At 51.1% G+C, this 17,364-nt stretch overlaps 1 protein-coding gene across 7 annotated transcripts in view; it reads left to right on the top strand.

Moving 5' to 3' along the window:
* The window catches only part of MTHFSD (methenyltetrahydrofolate synthetase domain containing), a 34,374-nt gene extending 18,554 nt beyond the window's left edge, over positions 1-15,820 (top strand). For 3 of the 7 annotated variants that reach the window (XM_032389777.1, XM_032389779.1, XM_032389780.1), the window contains exon 8: positions 5,841-7,667. In XM_032389777.1, the coding sequence (XP_032245668.1) occupies positions 5,841-6,380 (540 nt within the window). In that variant the 3' untranslated portion in view covers positions 6,381-7,667. Of the gene's footprint in view, positions 1-5,840; positions 7,670-7,751 lie in introns of those variants that run through there. The other 4 variants (XR_004297653.1, XM_032389781.1, XM_032389782.1 and 1 more) reach the window with 4 other exon arrangements.
* The last annotated feature ends 1,544 nt before the right edge of the window (positions 15,821-17,364 follow it).

A 17,364-nucleotide genomic window follows, 5' to 3' on the forward strand; every position in this document is an offset into this window, starting at 1 on the left:
GCCTGGCTGCCTCCTAGACCCACGTGAGCGCCTGGAAAGCAGCAGCAGAATGGAGCCCTCTGCTCGGGGAAGGCGAAGGCCCCGGGCTTTCCTGGACACACACAGCCCCACTGGGCTGAGCCTCTGGACGGCCGAGACCCATACCTCTTCTAATTACTTTCTGCTGAGCTAGAATGAGGCAGAGGGAAGGTGAAATACTTATTTTAAGAATGCCCTGGAGACATGGTCAGGCAGTGGGGTGTGGCTGCAGCCCCAGAGAGACCCAGGGCACCCATGAGACTGCTCCTTGCTGCCAGAGCCACAGATCAAAGGTCTGCTTCCCGGCCCCCTTGCTCCCCACGGTAACTGTGGAAAAGGTACCATCACTGATTACAAAGGAGAGCAGTGTGACACCATTGACCAAAACCTGGATGTCTGCCTTTCTGAATTATTTTCTCCTTGCTAAGGAAATGGGATCCTGCCAGGGTTATTCTTTTGTATATAGACTCAAAGAAACAACTTTGTAGCATCCACAGCTGTTTGGGAGGGTTGTTCCCAGATGGTCACCATGCCCTTTTGATTTACTTGCTGAGAATGACAGATGCCTTGAGAAAAAGGATTTGGGAAAAGGACTTCTGTGAGGAACAGCCGTTCTGGGACGTTGACACTCGCTTTCCGATCCCATATATTAGCGTTGTCTGGAAATGACAGCCAAATGTGATCTGACACCTCCCCACAACTGGGCCAGCAAGTTAGAAAGGCTGATAACTTCTATAAAGATTCACTATATTTGACCCAATACTTGAACTTCTAGGAATCTGTTCTAGAGAAATACTTACAAATTTAGATAGAGATGCATGTGTATCCAGTATAATGTAGTGCCTTAAAGTGTTGCAACCCTGTAATTTAAGTGCGTACAGCCTTTTTAAAGAGTATTTAATGGCATGAGAAAATGTTTATGGTGTAATAGATATTAAGTGGAAAAAACAGTATAAATTTATACACGTTTGGTATATCATTTTGTATTCATTATGCCAAAACGTGCATAGAAAAAAGATGGAGGGGCGCCTGGGTGGCTCAGTCGGTTAAGCATCGCCTCTTTCTTTGGGCTCAGGTCATGACCGCAGGGTTGTGGGATCGACCCCTCCCTTTGGGCTCTGTGGTGGAGCCTGCTTGGGATTCTCTGTCTCCCTGTCCCTCTACCCCCTCCCCCCCAAAAAAGAAAAAAAAGGTGGAAGTGTATCCGAATATTAACAGTAGTTATCTCTGCAAGCTGGGAATTCAGATTTCTTTTCATTGTTTTCTAAATTTCCCACAGAAAATATACACTTTTATAGTCAACACCATTCAGTAGAGAAAACAGGACATTTGAAACCATTTTCCGAGGGCAGCCTTCTGCCCAGGTGTGTTTGCCTCCAGTTCCACAAGGAGCCTCCATTCTCTGCACACTCCTAAGTGCGTAAGAACGAGAATCCAAGATGCATGATGGTTAAAAGTGTGCCAGTTCCTAGAAGTCATGTGCTTGTGCATGGCGGTGACACTGGACCGTCCAAGCTGCTTGTGCAAAGCACATGCCTGTGTGTGAGGCGGGCCCCGTGGGCCGCTCGTCCCCATGTGGCAGACACTTGGGTGTGGAACTGAGCCTGGAGCTGCCAGGCATGAACTCGGCCCACACTCAGCTCTGAACTGGCCCAGCCGGAGGGGACCTCACTGCTCTTGTGGGCCTGTCTGTTACGCTGCCCCTCCCCCTGAAGAGCATAGGATAGGCAGGAGCTGTGGTTTGCAGATGGAAGCTGGCATCTTGTTGTGGCAAAGGTTTTGAGGCGATCGTGTATACCAGAAAATAAATAGTTTTTCTTAGTGACTTCTGTGGCCACTCCCAAATAGCACTGTCTGCTTGATTGTTGGCATCGTCTGAAGCAGTGATGGTGTGTGGTCGTTGCCCTGCTGGTCCTTCAGCACCCACAGTAAAAGCATAATTATAAAGGACTAACGCTATGGGGGCTATTTTATTAGTAAGTGACACTTTTGATTAGCTATGTGCAAAAAGATGTCTTAAATGAGCCCTGTTATCATTAAGAGACACTGTAATTGGAAAGCAAACGAATCCTGCAAGACATGAATGACATCTGGAAGACCGTGCATTCACTGACTCTCGGTGTATCCCTGCATGCTTACTCTATCAAATGATTTCGCTTTGGTCATTGGGAAGTGCCGTATCTAAAAGTATTTTCGATCAATGAATGATACGCATTAGCCTCATGCAAGACAACTAATAATTTCTGTAGAAGTTGTGTTTCACAGAAATACTGACGGTGTTCTGTTTGTTTGCCAGCAGCTGCCCAAACATGTCCTGGCATTGTAGAATGAGAGGGATTCTAAAGACCATCCCTCCCAGTCTCTGTTTCTTCTGGTCAAGTAAAGTGAGAGCCAGGAAAAGCAACGAAGCCAGTGGGTAGTGGAGGCAAGATTAGAACTGGGGTCTCTTCCTGGGTTGGCCACAGGTGCCTCGAAGAGTGAGATTTCTGATCTGTATTGGGTTTAGCATGTATTTCAAGGGGATAGGATTTTTCATTTAATCTTTACAGAGAATGTATATTTATAAATGACATCTGTAAACATCAGAGAAGAGTGGTTGTAGCACATAAAAGAAAATCAAATTTGCTCTATACTATTTAATGGAATGGTTAGAGAAAAGCAGAAATATTTTTTTATGTTTGATTAACGGGCAAAATCTTTCATTTCACATGGCACACTTACAGAACATAACAAATGTTCCTAATTGCTAGCCAGGAAAAACAGCATAGCCCTGCCGCGAACTGTCCTGAGTGTGAAGCCAGCCCGTCCAGTTGGTGCACAGAGGCCTCTGTGTGGCTGTGGGACCGCCATCAGCCCAAGCCACTCCGCAAAGAGCACAGAAATGGCAGGCAGCTGAGAAAGTGGCAAAAGCCACCTTGTAGACAGGGAGATTTTTCCATTTAGAACTTGAGGGTGCAGAAGCATGAGTTGACATTAAGCTTTGTCATTCCTTACCCAAAAAACATCCTGCTCTTGAGATGTGCAATTTTACGTAAAAGTGACGCATTTGGCCATTTCCATTTCTAAAGATCCGTGTGTGTGTGTGTGTGTCAGTCAGTGTGATGGTGCTGTAGGCTTGGTTCATAATCTGTGCATGGTTAAAACATTCTTGTTATTCAGCTGATTATAGTTTGTCCATGTGCCAGCTCAGGATAAAGTAGCTCCCTGTGATGTGCAGAGAAGGATGTATTTTTGCTTCACATGACATGTTTTAAATGGATTTTAAAGTGTGGAGCCTTGCCCTGTGGACTGGGTTTCCTGAGAACACTTGCTTTGGCCTGAGGGCACCCTGTGGTTCCACCAGGCAGAAGCACACGAGAGTTTTAGTACTTGGGGCGGTCACCCAGCCAAGACAGCTCCGAGCGGGTGCCGGAGGAGGTGTGCTGTTTACCAGGGTGTTTGTCCTCACTGCTCTTGTCTAGTGGTGTCACAGGGGAATGACATTCAGTTCTTCCATAGAAGAATGTAGTCACATGGCTCCTCTGATTGTAATTACAATTTTAAATCTGATCGTCCTTTCTAAATACTAGATGTAGTAACTTAAGATATCCTTAAGAGTCTAATTATGACCATTTTAGGGGCACCTGGGTGGCTTAGTCAGTTAAGCATCCCACTCTTGGTCTCAGTTTAGGTTGTGATCTCAGGGTTGTGAGTTTGAGCCCCGAGTTGGGCTCCATGCTGGGCATGGAGCCTACTTAAAAAAAAAAAAAAATCTAATTATGACCAGTTTAAATCTGTTTTGAAGTACTCTGGAAGGACGCAAGAATCTGAACTCTTTAAGAAGGTGGAACGGGGGTGTGGGAAGGAGTTGGTTGGCTGGACTTAGATCATCTTCAGGATTCTTTGGTACCAGAGCCTCTTAGGGTACTGGCCCATGAGCTTAGTCATCTTTGGATGAATCAGTTCAGAAGAATTGCAGAGGGTCAAGTGGAAGAAAACTTCCTTTTGATTAGAAAAGAGTAGCTACATCGCCTACATATCTCCAGGGCACGGACATGGTTTTTGTTTGTTTCTCTGCGTCTCAATAATGGGAAACATTAGAAGGAGCAGGTCTTTCTTTAAGAAGTCTATGTCAGCCAAGCATCTGTGTGCTACTCTGAAGACCCCAGTAGACGAGTGCCACCTGCAGAGGCTTCTGACGTGGCCGTGCCTGGGAGCAAGGGCACTGTCCATTTGGAGAGGGCTCTGACCCAGTGGAAAGGCTGTGCCAAGGTGGAGAGTATTGTCCACTTAGTGCTAGGAGAGAGAACCAGGTATTAAGTTAATGAGGGGGGCGCCTGGGTGGCTCAGTCGTTAAGCGTCTGCCTTCAGCTCAGGTCATGGTCCCAGGGTCCTGGGATCGAGCCCCGCATCGGGTTCTCTGCTCGGCGGGAAGCCTGCTTCTCCCTCTCCCACTCCCCCTGCTTGTGTTCCCTCTCTCGCTGTGTCTCTCTCTGTCAAATAAAAAAAAAAAAATCTTTAAATTAATGAGGATCAGGAGCCTTAAAGTTTGTGAGAAGGTACTCGAATCGACTGTTCTTAGGTGTTTGAGTTTCTTTGAATCTTCCTCTGAATCACTGATCCAACATTGTTACTAGTTGAGCTATTTATTTTTAGAGGAAAGTTTTACCTGTCTAACTCGTATGCTGATCTTTATTCTGATTTACCCATGTTTGTGGGAAGTCCCACGTTTGGACCATTGCCTGCCTTTTGGTAATTGGCCATTTTCAGGCTTTGTGCCCTAAAGAAGGACAGATAGCATCTCTAAAGAATGAGGATCGCTAAGAAGGACTAAAACAGTGTGTTTCTGTATCTTTTCTGCCGTGTGATTCCTCAAGTGACAGAAGACCGGTTCTGCCCTGGGCTGCATTGTCCAGGTTCAGCCTAACCCACAGGGCCGCACTCTGTGCGGCGGCCACACCGGGCTGGGACCATCAGCCTCCACACTGCAAGCTGGATCGAGGCAGCCCCTGTGCACACAGGCCCCACTTGTCAATGCCAGTTCTCGAGGACCGGAAACCACCTCACGTACTGGGGTTCTTCTACTGCCTCCTTTGTTGTGCAGGTTCCCAAAAAGCCAAACATGTCCTTTGTATAGGAATCCTGTTCATTGAGACTTAATGTTTTATATAGTGTTACCTTGTAGCTTGATGACGTGTTGCTAGAAATTGTTTTCAAAAGTAGTGCTCTATTTCAGATTTGCCTTGTTTCTGCATTTTCAGTGATACCTTGAAAGGTTTGGTCCCTGAGAAATGCACCTCCAGGGAAGATGGGGAGAAGGAGGGGGCCAGGTGGCCCTGTTAAAGATCCCATCCCACCCAAAGGCATAAGTCGGGAGACGGGGGCAGGCATAGAGGCAGAAACCCCAGTTATTCTGGAGGTCACCAGGGGCATTGCCACTTGTGACCGTGTAACCCTCCTTCCAGTAACCTTACTTACTGCTGTCCCTTCTGCATAGGAGGCCTTTGGTTTTCTGCTTCCTGGGCCTCTGGGAGCGTAGAGAAACCATTCCCTTCCTGCCAGCTGCCATGGCACGTCAGGCACAGTCCAGAGGCGACAACCCAGATTGGCTCTGGGGACCCCATACTCACTTGAGCTGGGGCAGCATGGGGGCTGGGTCACAGTAACTGATTAAGACAGAGGGGTCCTGCTTCTCACAGGGCCAGGTGGGACCACTGGTGCAGCTCGGCAGAGAGACTCCTTAACCGAGTAGAGGCAGAGGCCCCCGTGCGACTCTGATTTCTCTTCCCTTCTGACCAAGTTTGGACACCTGGAGAGTAGCTGGAACTGCTTTGCTTTTTCAGATCAGCCGAGAGGTGATGGGGAAAATCCCAATACTCAGAAGCCTTCGTTACCGAGAGAGGCAGGCTGGGAAAGATGTCTCCCTTCAGGATGAGCCCCGGCACCTTCTGGGAACTGGCAGCCAGCAGCTACCTCCCCTGAGCACTGTCAGAAGACCCCGGGACCCACACCAGCCCGAATGCTGTTCGGGGCAGGGGGACGATGGGCCTTCTAACACTGTTTACATTGGGAACCTTCCCCGGGACGCCCAAGTGAGTGAGCTGAAGAGAGCCCTCCGAGAACTGGGTGCAGTCCCTCAGAGGCTCACGTGGCAGGGGCCACAGCGCAGGGCCTTCCTCCACTACGAGGCCCCCACCTCAGCCCAGCAGGCTGTCTCCTGCTTGCAGGGCTTGCGCCTGGGTGCTACCACCTTGAAGGTGGCACTGGCCAGGCAGCAGAAGGCCGGCGACGAGACAGGCGGCTGTGCAGACGAGCTGTACCCTGTCACTCGGCTGTCTCAGACCTGTGATGATGTGTGCTGCTCTGGTCCCCGTGGAACTTAAGAGGCCTGTACTCGGGACTCGGCAGAGTGTTGCTGCATGAGCTGCTTTGCGCCCAGTCCTTTCCAGGATGTCCCAGCCTTCTGTCACTGCCTGGGACCTCCTGATGAGTAGGGAGCTAGCCATTAGTGCACTGTCGGCACGTCTGTCTGGGTCCTTCAGCCTGCCTGCTGGGCATCATGGCCGTGCCGGCTTCTCTGTGGTAGTTCAAAGGCTGTGGGGGACCGAGTGGGCGATGAACAAGTGGCAGTAAATGGTGACAGCGGTTGGGAGCACCTGTGCTCTGGAATTGGGAGGTGGGGGGGTTAGTGGGGAGAGGCCCTAGCAGGAATCAGATGCCAGGCACACCCTGCTGCCCTTGGATCCTTGGTCTGGTCCGACTGCAGAGGGAGAGCTATATTCACATCGCAGAAGCCAAGTCCCCTGGCTGCAGACTGCTTGTCACAGCTCAGTGCTAGTGTCCGCGATGGAGGGCCAATCTGATGTGCGGGTGGCACGCATCTCACTTCTGTGCCTTCCTTGCCTTTCTAGCCTCCCCCTGTCTCTGGGTGAACACCCTGCACTCCTTGCTGTCTTGTAGGAGGTATTGGTCGTGGAGAAGGCGGTCCCAGCCTACATCACAGACAGTGACAGAGGTGCTCACACGGATTTGCCCAATGCCTGATGTTTCTTGGGTTTTTCCTCCATTTCTCTGTACCTAAAAAACAAAACTGGATTTTGGCTGAACTATGCTTTCTAAACAGAAGTGCTTTTGCAATTGATCCTGGGCAAAAAGTCAAAGTAAGCACTTAAGTGGAGATTCTATTTTTTTTTTAATGTATATGTGTTCAAAATTCTAATTTTTTCACCACAGGGTCTTACTGAGCATGTTTTAAGCACACGATCGTACTTCAAGAGGGTATGCCTTGCATGTACTTTGAATAAAACCTTGAGGCACTATCTCCCTTTGCAAAAGCATTTTATCCTTGGTTTTATAATGAAAATACTGTGGAGATGTCAGAAAGTCAGTCTGCCCTCAGATTGCTCATTAAGTGCAGGCTCCTTTCCCCCGGCGTCATGAATAAAACGAAGGGCAGAAATATCTGAAAAAGGGTCCAGCTCCTCTCCTTTGGGCTTCTGGGCCCACTCTTCTCCGCCTGAACCATCTACCCCATCCACATGGCTGGTTCCATTTTGTCACCCGGCGCTCAGCTGAGACGTCAGAGGCCGAATCTGGTCATCTAACTCCTTACATTTTGGGTTTTTTTTGGGGGGGGGGGGAGCGGTGCCTTGTTGTTTTTGTTGTTCTCTTTTTTTTTCATAATTTTTTCCTGTATTTGACATATTCTTGTTTAGTCGTTGTTGACTTTTTTATCATTGATCTTTTATCATTAGAGTAGTACTCCAGGAGATCAGGAAATGAGTTTGTGGCTGTCTTGTTCACCCTGCCCTGCGCCCCAGCTGCGAGGGCACCTGGCAGATACACAGCAGCCCAGGAGAAACGGGAGACGTGGATGGATGCATCAGAGCCAAGAGAGGGAGGAGCGCGCCTGATCACAGCACCGGGAGCGTGTCCTGTGCCCGACGCCAGCCTGCCTGGGGCTGTTGAGTCATCCCTCCCAGTTGGGCCAGCTTGCTTGGCTTTGCTGTCCATTACAGCCGGAATCCTCCAGATATGTTGATAAACAGATCATCTGAATGAATTCATCATTTTTATATTTGTGGGAAATAGTTTAGTATAAGCAAAACCCAAGATCCAAGTGCCTGAAATGTAAGTATCCCAAGCGTACCAGCCTGCACGCCTTTTCTCCTTCTTCTCCTGTAGCGGACAGCCTGGGAGTGACAGTCTCTCCAGGCCTCACAGGACGAGTGCTCACAGTATAAGGCAGGTGCTCAGTGACCTGGCTTTTTGTTCCCAAGACTTGGGTATCAGTGATGGTGGCGATGGCCCTGGAGCCACTTCCCAGGTGATGGAGCATCATGGATGCTGAGATCAGTGGAAGTGGGCAGGGGAGGCAGCAGCACTGAGCCTGCTGAAGAGCATGTTTGTGAGGGGTTTCTGTTGGGCACACCATCTAGAAAGGCCCGGGAGAAGAGCCATTTCTGCCTCGGGGGAGCCCGGGTGTGGTGTGGTCTGGCCCTGGCAGATGGGCTTCTCCTGGGACAGAGGAAGGCACGCACAACCTATGTTCCCCGGCCTGAGAACCCATGGTCGGGCCCCTCCCCAGTCCCCAGATGACTAGATCGTTGAGCTGGGAGCAGTCTGTCCTGTTTGAGATCGGAAAGTCTATGACCACACAGTGAGAAAGCAGAACCTGAGGAGAAACCATTCAGCCAGTTTCTGGAAAACAAACAATCCACATACTGGTGAGTAAATAGAAAGCAGAACAACACAGGGCCTGTGAAAGACTGTCTCAGTATAGAGGGACCTGATACGTGAGATGTGAAGGAAAAGCATGTATGAAAAAGATTTCGTGAAACAAGCAAGTTCCAGGCCGCATCTGCTCTGTACTCCTGAAAATTTTCAGAAACAAGTTTCCATGTTTCTATGAAAAGATTGAGTCAATTTTTGTCCTTTTCTGCCCGGATCTCAAATGGGATAGGTAAAGGTATTTTTTAAATGTACAAATACATGGTATAACATTGAAATTCGTACTAGAAGATGTGACGTAGAGAAGAGAGAAGGAAGTCCTCCAGCAAGAAGACTAGAGAACGAGAAGCGAGGCCCTGGCCAGCCGCTCGAGGCAGCTCGGAGCCCAGTCTGCGGTAAGCCGCTTGTGCCCTCTCGAGGAGGGGCGCCTCTGCAGACAGGAGCACGTGCCAGAGTCCCCAGTCATCTGAGGACAGGCAGCATCTCGAAACAGTATCCAACTCTTGTAGAAATACCAGTACGGGAATCAGAAGGTGATTCAAAGGCCATCTTATCTGTTAAAAAGAGAATAAACTGGTAAGGAAAACACTCAGTTTTTAGAAATGAAACACATCATAAACTTAGTCCAGCTGAAGACAAAACAGATGCACATACAATGAGCTGGAAGATGAAGGTAGATGATTCTTCCTGACATAAGTGCAAAGGGAACAGAGAAGTATGAAACCGTAGAGGAGATAATCAAATTAAAACTTTGTTTAGCTAAAGAAAAATTTGACTTTGTGTTGAAAAAGTCTTCAAAGTCCAAACCAACGGAAGCATATAAATCCGTGGCATTCCCCAACAGTGTAGTGACTTAATGAAAACTTTTTAATGCAGTAGCAACAAGAACTATTAAGTATTTGGGAATACACCTAATGAGCTGTCCGGGACACGAATGGATAAAATTATAAAACTTTGCTGAAAAAAAAGGAAAGGTCTGAATAAAAGGACATGCTGTGTTCTAGCTGGAGGAGTTCAATATTCTAGTAGTTCTCCCTGTAGTTAGACATTGTACCCCTGACAGAGGTACTTTCATGGAGCTCGTGTGGGTGGGCAGTGATGAATGGTCAGGAGCGAGGGAAGGGGCTGTGTCCTTGGATGCCAGAACCTAAAGCAACCTGGTATCCATGAGTCCTTGCAGCAGTGAGGGAGAACGGAAAGTTGTGAAGCGTGGGAATCTGGAACAAAAGAGGAATTGCAGAGGAAGGAAGGATTCGTGGAAGATGGAATGAGACCTACCGGCTGCTCTTTCAAAAGGTGCCTACAGCAGCTCAGATTTCTAAATCCTATTGCATATAAAAGTAAATTTCAGGCTAGTCGGATATGTAAACATGAAATATGAAAGAATTTGGGGATAATACCAGAGAATGTATTATCCCATCTATAGTGTCGGGATAGGGAAGAGCATCATAAAAAACAAAACAAAAAAACCAACTCTGAATTTAAGGAGGAATTTATTCCTTTGCTCCCCCTTGGAATATCAGATTTGGGTTGGGACGGAATCCCGAGGAACCTCCACAGTGAGCTCTCTGAAGAATACTCCAATTAGCAAGAGTAACCAGTGCGTTTTATGCAGTTATGTAGTTAGTATTTTTTTTTTAATGCTGCCAAATGCAACAAGTAGCCTCTTAAACATTAGCTTCTATGAAAATCTGGCCCACCAGCCCAGCTGCTCCCGGGACCATGGGTCGGCCCTCCCGCTTGAGCCTCAGTAGTTCTCTTCCAGTGGCCCTGTGCGTCACCCCAGACACCACATAAGGGGAAGGGAACTTGTGCCAGCACAGGGCTGCAGGTAAGAATGCTGAGAACACATGTGCCCGAGAGGAGCCAGTGCAGCTGAAGCCACAAAAGGCTGGCGTTGGGCGACAGGATGCTGGAGAGGGTGAGACTGGCGTTGGCGACAGGATGCTGGAGAGGGTGAGACGTCAGGGGAGAACAGCAGAGCGAAGCAGCAACCAGGTCTCAGGGTTGTAAACCTGAGGCCTGCGTGCCACCCCTTCTGCTCCTGCCCCACAGTGGACCTCGGCCATCAGGAGGCCTTCCCGCTGCACTTTAGGAACCAAGGTCAGGTGGTCTTACTGTGCGTGAGATGATGGAACTTTCTGCCTTTTTGCTGAAGGGGCAAATAATGAGGATTCCTTCCCTTCGCCACCTCTCATCTTCCTGGGGAGCATTGCCCCATATTCTCTGCCCTACCCCATAGCCCCCAGGAAGCACCTGGCTTGCAGAGGTCTGTGTTTCCAAAATGGCTGTTCTGGGTCTACATCCCCTATCCCGCCGCCTGCAGAAATAAATGGGGGTTGCTAAACTTCCCCTTTATCCAGGTTGAATCCAACCAGTGTTCCAAATAGGACAGATACTCCTGAAACTTAAGGACCATGGACTCTAGTCATTTTCAAAAACAAATTTTGAAGTGGGGCGGGGGGTGTCCCAGGGAAGCCTTCAAAATAAATCTTACGCAGAACCTAATGCATAAAAGCAGGAGGAAGAGGCTGTTGTGTAGGTGAACTCATAATCACTTCCCAGCGTTGTTCTTTACTGGGTGCAGCCCACCTGACCACCCCTCCCCAGCTGCTGAGGGGGGCAATAGCATCCTCAGCTACAATGGCTTGTGTTGTCTGCTGACACTTTCCTCCTGATTTATTGAGTTGTTTTATTTTTAACAGCTTAGATTTATTGAGTTGTTTTATTTTTATTTTTAAAAAGTCATCTCTGCACCCAAATTGGGGTGTGAATTCACAACCCTGAGATCGAGAGTCCAGTGCCCCCTATTGAGCTGTTTTAAATGCTGTGGAAGTTGTAAAATGTGGCCTCAAAGTTTTTTTGACACACCTTCTGTGGAGAGCAGGGGTCTGTGCCCGCCCCCTTGACTCTGGGCTCTGGGACAGCCTGGTTAAGGTTAAGTGGCACTGGTGGCTTGTAGGAAGAAGCTAAGACACTGGCCACTGCGGCCTCTTCTTAGGACACTGGTTTGAGGAGCCCAGCCACCACAGCGTGAGGAAGCCCATGCTGCCCAGGGCCAGGCCCAGGCGGAGAGGGACTGACGTCACCGCCTCACCAGCCTTGTGGGTGTACCGCCTTGGAAGTGGGTCTTCCAGCCCCACTCGGGCCGTCTCAGAGGAGGTCCCCTGGGGCAGAGAGGGGCTCTTTCCACAGAGCCCTGCCCAGACTGTAGTCAGGAGTGAAATGGATGATTTTTGCTGCTGTAAATTTGGAGGGTTGTTTTTCATTAATCAGACGCATAATTGTGTTTATATTGTGATATATATAAACTATATGTATTTATATATATTAATGAAGATAAAATCTAGACACACAAATTATATACATAGATAAGCAAATGCGTAATTTCACCTAATCCTCAGTCCCTTTTGGGGGACATCCGTATTCACAGAAGTGATAGCAAGGTACAGAGAGAGGAATCCACTGCTCTCAGCCCCCAGCTGGCCAGTACTGAGGCTGAGTCAGGTTGTCGCGGGTCACAGACTAGGCCAGAGCTGTCAGTGTGCCTTCTGTGCCTGTGGATTGTCTTCACCTTGTCCCCTGAAGTGGAGAGAGGCAGACAACACCAGAGGCGTTTTCTAGAAGAGGAGTGGGGGAGGTGTGGTTTTCCCAAGGCCCACGGCACACCAGAGCACAGTGGCACTTGGGCTCAGGCCTGCTCGCTCAGAAGCCTGCGGGGGTCCTTGGCCGCGGGCCCCTGGGTGCTGTCCACTCTGTGCCGTGTCTTCCTGCTGCCCTCGCTTCTGATGTGTGCGTCACTAAGCAGCTGCCTGTGGTGTGATGGGTGCTGAGCCAGCGTGGCCTCTCTTGCTGGATGTAGCCCGTGTCCCACGGCATTTGTAGGTGAGGAACCAGAGGCAGCGAGGCGTGGTGGCTTACTCCTGGTGTGCGGCGCAGCCCTCTGGACACTCGCCTCCATCCCCAGTGGGCCCCGACCGCTTTGCCAGGCCTTGTCATCGTCCCGGTTTCCCACCAGAGACTGCCTGGGCGATCTTTCAAACAGGCTCACACTCCTGTTCCTCTGACAGGGCAGGATTCCTTCCTGTGAATGGAACCCTTTATTTTCAACATCCATAAATCACAAAGATGAAAATGGGAGCTGACATGTGACCATGTAAAGTGGACGTTTTGCACTTTGGATGGTTTGGAAGCAATAAACTTGGGCCCTGAAGTGCTGAGTTATGAGCAAACTAAACATCCCTCCCCACCTCAGAGGGCGGATTAACTCATTCACCCCTCAGAAGAATGTACTATTACACTCCTACTTCCCAGGTGAGGAAGATGGGACGGGAGAAGCCTGTCCACTGGAGAAATGCTGGTGGACCATCTGTTGGCAACTGGCAAGGCCTCGGGTAACTGGAAGCCACAGTGGCTTGTGGGGGACACCAAAGAGATGATTTAATGGTTGAGGAATGTGGTGGTGAAGCTGTGCTCACCAGGATTTGCAGTGAATCCAGCTCTGGCATGTCCTCGCTGTGTGTTCTCAAGTAAAATGCTTTCCCTCTCTGTGCCTTGGTTTCTTCACCAGTAAGCCGTCTGTAGGCTTCAAGTTCACTTAAGCTGCACAAGAGTGCTTTGAGAGATGTACTCCTACCATCACCTCCACTTCACAGATGGGGAAGCTGAGGCACAGGGAGGAGAAGCACCTGCTTGAGCTCACAAAGTCAGGAAGTTAACTTAGGCCCTCTGACTCCTGCTCTGTCAACTAGAACCTTTGTTATCTGCTTCTCAGGAGCCCTGGGGTCTGTGTGTACAGGGACATCTTTTGGGACCAACACAGCTGTCTCGAGACAGGGTTTGAAGTGATGTTTGCTTCACTCTTCACTTTTCCAAGGTTTATTTTAAATAAGCAGTATCGCTTGTGTAATTAGGGAAAGACTAAATTGATTTAGTCGTTACCCTGCCCCCCAAAGTCAGGTGCCCCTTAACAAAGATCAGAGGGCCTGGATCATCAAAATTAGGTTCATCCGTGCACATCTGTCCACATTCTGGTGAAACCTGTTTTCCTTGGGTTTACTCCCAACAGAAACTGCGTGGTGGACAGCAGGTGGCGCCGCCTCCTCATGGAGAAGCCACAGGGGTGCGCTTTCTGGGGTGGGTCAGATGCGTGGGCTGCCTCTCCTCTCTCCACTCACATACCCTGAGTGCCTTCCAGCCAGATGTGGGCCAGAGGGAGTCCCCTCTCCCCAGGGAAGGCATCTTGGTGAAGACCCCTGGAGAGTTAACTAGCACCCACTGCCCATGCCTGCTGACCACGCCCAGGCCTCGGACCGTTTGCACAGACAGCGCAGTGCTCCCTGTGTCACACGAGCTGTGGCCACGCCAAGGTGTTGCAGAACCCAGAAACACGTGTGCCGATCTGTGGCTGGCTCTGGGGGCATTTCCAAACACAGAAACAGTTTACCCTTTTTCAGGGGACATCTGAGGACCTGGCACGCTTCCCTTGGGCCATGAGCCCTAGACACAGTGGGACGCGTGGCCCTTGCTCCCTCCATGGTGTGGGAGTTTTAATAAGATGCTTGGAGAGGCTTGTCACCATTGCTTCTCCCCAGACCACTCTTCCGAAGCCACAGGGTATGGCCTGTACCTTTTCTGCATCTCCCGCCCCCCAGAAAGCCTACCCTGTAAGAGTTGGAGGGAGCCTCTCGCTGACCATGCTCATGCTGGGGGCTTTCTGCCTCTGCTCGGGGCCCGGAGTTGCTCTGGCCTTGGTGATGTCTCTTCAGCATGTCAACACAACCCGAGGGGTCCTGGTGCTGGAAACAGTACCCTGGTCTGTCAGCCTATGATCACCGGGCTGTATGTGCCACTGAATCCAGCCCCTTGCAGTGGCAGACACAGGGAGGTGCTCAGTGTCCATGGCCATTCTTCTCTCTCACACTCGGAGACGTCCCCTGCCCATCCCCAGAGCACATGCGTCAACACTGAGAAAGGCCTGTGATTTGTCTCAGTCCTAAAATCCATCTGTGTACCCTCATGAGTGGATATGGCTTGTCTGCTGGAGATGCCCAGCAAAGGTCTCTCTTCTTGAAACAGCCCAGAGTTCTGACGTGTTGATGCCCAGAAGATTCCAGAAGCAGAACAGGGAAGCACAGCCCCATGTGCTACGGTAGTTGGCCTCTGTTGCCTTGAGTTTCAACTTTCATTTGAGCTTCCCTCCTCTGGACTAAGGGGGCCAAAGGAAGCGAAGGGGGCTTTCATGGGGGGCCAGGGTGGAAGCCCATGAAATCTAAGTCCGTTGTGCCAGAGGAGGTGGATGTGAGGGGTGTGAGCTCGGGCTGCCGGGCCAGTCTCCCCACCCCATCTGCATGACCACACCGCCAGTTCCTAGGCAGAGGTGCTCAGAGGCAGACCCCAGCAGAAGTGGTCTCGTGGGCCACACTTCAGTTGCCCCTTTTCACTAGGCCTGGTGGCTGGAGGAAAGTGGGTGACCAGGAGCCGTGGAGCACAGTGCTTTAGGTCTGAGTCCAAATTCCAGCTCTTAGCAGTGTCTGGAGCAAGCCCCCTGACCTGTCCATGCTCGGTTTCTGCCTCTGGAAGGCAGGAGTAGTCCTAGGACCTCCCTAAGGGAATCCCAAGAAGGGCCGAGGGGTGTGTGGGAAGAGGGCTTGCCATGGCCAGCACGCAGCATGCCTTGTGAACATGAACATCTGCGGCGTGTCTGCTTGCCTGGACTCGGAGCCGTTGCGGCAGCCGGGCGGGAGGGGGCAGCAGAGGCTGAGCCTCCTTCACCAGGGCTTTTCCTAGGAGCCCAGAGAACACTGTGGGGAGAGACTTCAAACCAAGCAGTCATCAGGACCCCTGGAAATCTGTGAAGACTGGAGTCCTGGGTCCCACCTCCAGAGAGTTGAGTCAAGTAGCTCTCAGGGCCACCCTCCCCCAATCTGCAGTGTCAACAGACACCCCACGTGTTTCAGATGAGGGCAGTTCAACACTGAGAATCACCATCAGAAATGAAGTCGTTGGGCTCAGGGGTCTTCTGGCCTGGAGGTTAGGAGGTCCTCCCTGGGAAGGGAGCAGAGTCTGTTCAGGTGCAGCATGCCAGAAGATGGGGAGCTCAGTGGCTCCCAAACTGAGTGCTCATTGGAAACCCCTGAGTCTAGGACCTTATAAAGTACAGAATCTTGCATCTTGTATGGCACCCTCCCCCCCCCCCCCCCCCACACACCCTCGGACAGACTGGCAGATCTCTAGGGAAGCAGGGCGAGACATGCGTGGGTCTTGTGGCCACTCCTGTCTGGGTACCACAGAGCTCCTAAGGACATTAGCCACTGGCCTTCATAGGTGGTGAGGACGGTATTGTTAGAGATAAGGAAACTGAGGCTCAGAGGTGATAGGGCTTGCCCAGGTTCGGTGGTGACAGAGCAGGGACTGTAGCTTCATCTCTCCACTTCCTCTGGAATAGCTGCCGGCTAGTGGGGGCTTGGAAGGCAGGGAGCCAGGCCTTTATGCACTCCTACTCCCCTCCTTGTCCCCAGCTCTCCAGCCCCAAAGGGAGAAGAAAACTGGGACAGATGGGCTTTGATGGGCCGGGCACCTTCCCATCAGAAACACATATCCTGAGTGCCTTCCAGCCAGATGTGGACCAGAGGTGGGCACGAGGGAGGGAGGGAGCTCCATTGTGTGAGGGCTGGCTGGGCCTTCAGTTCCTTCCCGCCTGGGACTGGGCAGCCAGGAGAATGCCAAGGCACTTCTGCGGCTGGGTCTGCGATGGGTCAGAGGCTAGGGTGCGCCCAGGACGTCAGCCCCCTCCCCCGAGTAGAACCCTGGAGTCCCTGGAATGTGTAATCCACAAACAGGAATTCTATGGCATAACCCTTGCCACTTCCCGCTTCCAGGCGTTTTATTACTGGAGGGATTCATACACTTAGGGCAGCTTGACTGCATTGTTCCAAGACAGCCCCCCACGGAGGTATGCTCAGAGGTTTTTGAATTAATTCTACCTAGGACGCCCCTATGCTAGAATGATACCCATTTATGCACACAGCGCGCATGGTTTTGCACCAAACTCAGAAATGCCTTTACATTTCAAAGATTGCAACTTGTATATGCACAGCATGCTTTTGTGGGGGTGCGCCGGCGGTCGGAGCGCGCTGGCGGTTGGAGCTTGCCCGTGGCCCCTGTGCACATCAGGGATGAAACGGGCCCCGGGGAAGATACAGCCCAAGCGAGCGGGTTTCCGAGAGGCGCCAGCAGCAGCTGCAGCAGCGTCCTGCGATCTCAAACATGGGTCCGGATTCAGACCCTGTCCGAGCCAAGCTTTCCTCGAGGGGAAGGCTTTTCTCTCATCCCCAGGCCCTGGGTCAGACCGGGAGACAGAGGCCAGGCCCAGCCTGGAGCTCCCCGGCCAGTTTTCCTACACAGGCCCCTCTGCGTGCCTCCCACGCAGCCTGGCCTGGATGTGGGAGCGGTGGGAGAGCCCGCTGAGACGCAGGGTGCCGCCGGGGAGATGAGCAGGAAGCCGGGGCTCACCTCCGCCCCAGACTCTGGTCCAGCGGCACCAAAGCCAAGCACAGTCAGCACGCACTAGATCTCTGGCGTACGGGGCGGGGGGGGGGGGGGGGGGGGAAGAGAAGGGGGGGGGGGGGGGGGGGG

Source organism: Phoca vitulina, unplaced genomic scaffold (genome assembly GCF_004348235.1).
Source record: "Phoca vitulina isolate PV1807 unplaced genomic scaffold, GSC_HSeal_1.0 scaffold56, whole genome shotgun sequence".
In the NCBI taxonomy this organism is placed as follows: domain Eukaryota; kingdom Metazoa; phylum Chordata; class Mammalia; order Carnivora; family Phocidae; genus Phoca; species Phoca vitulina.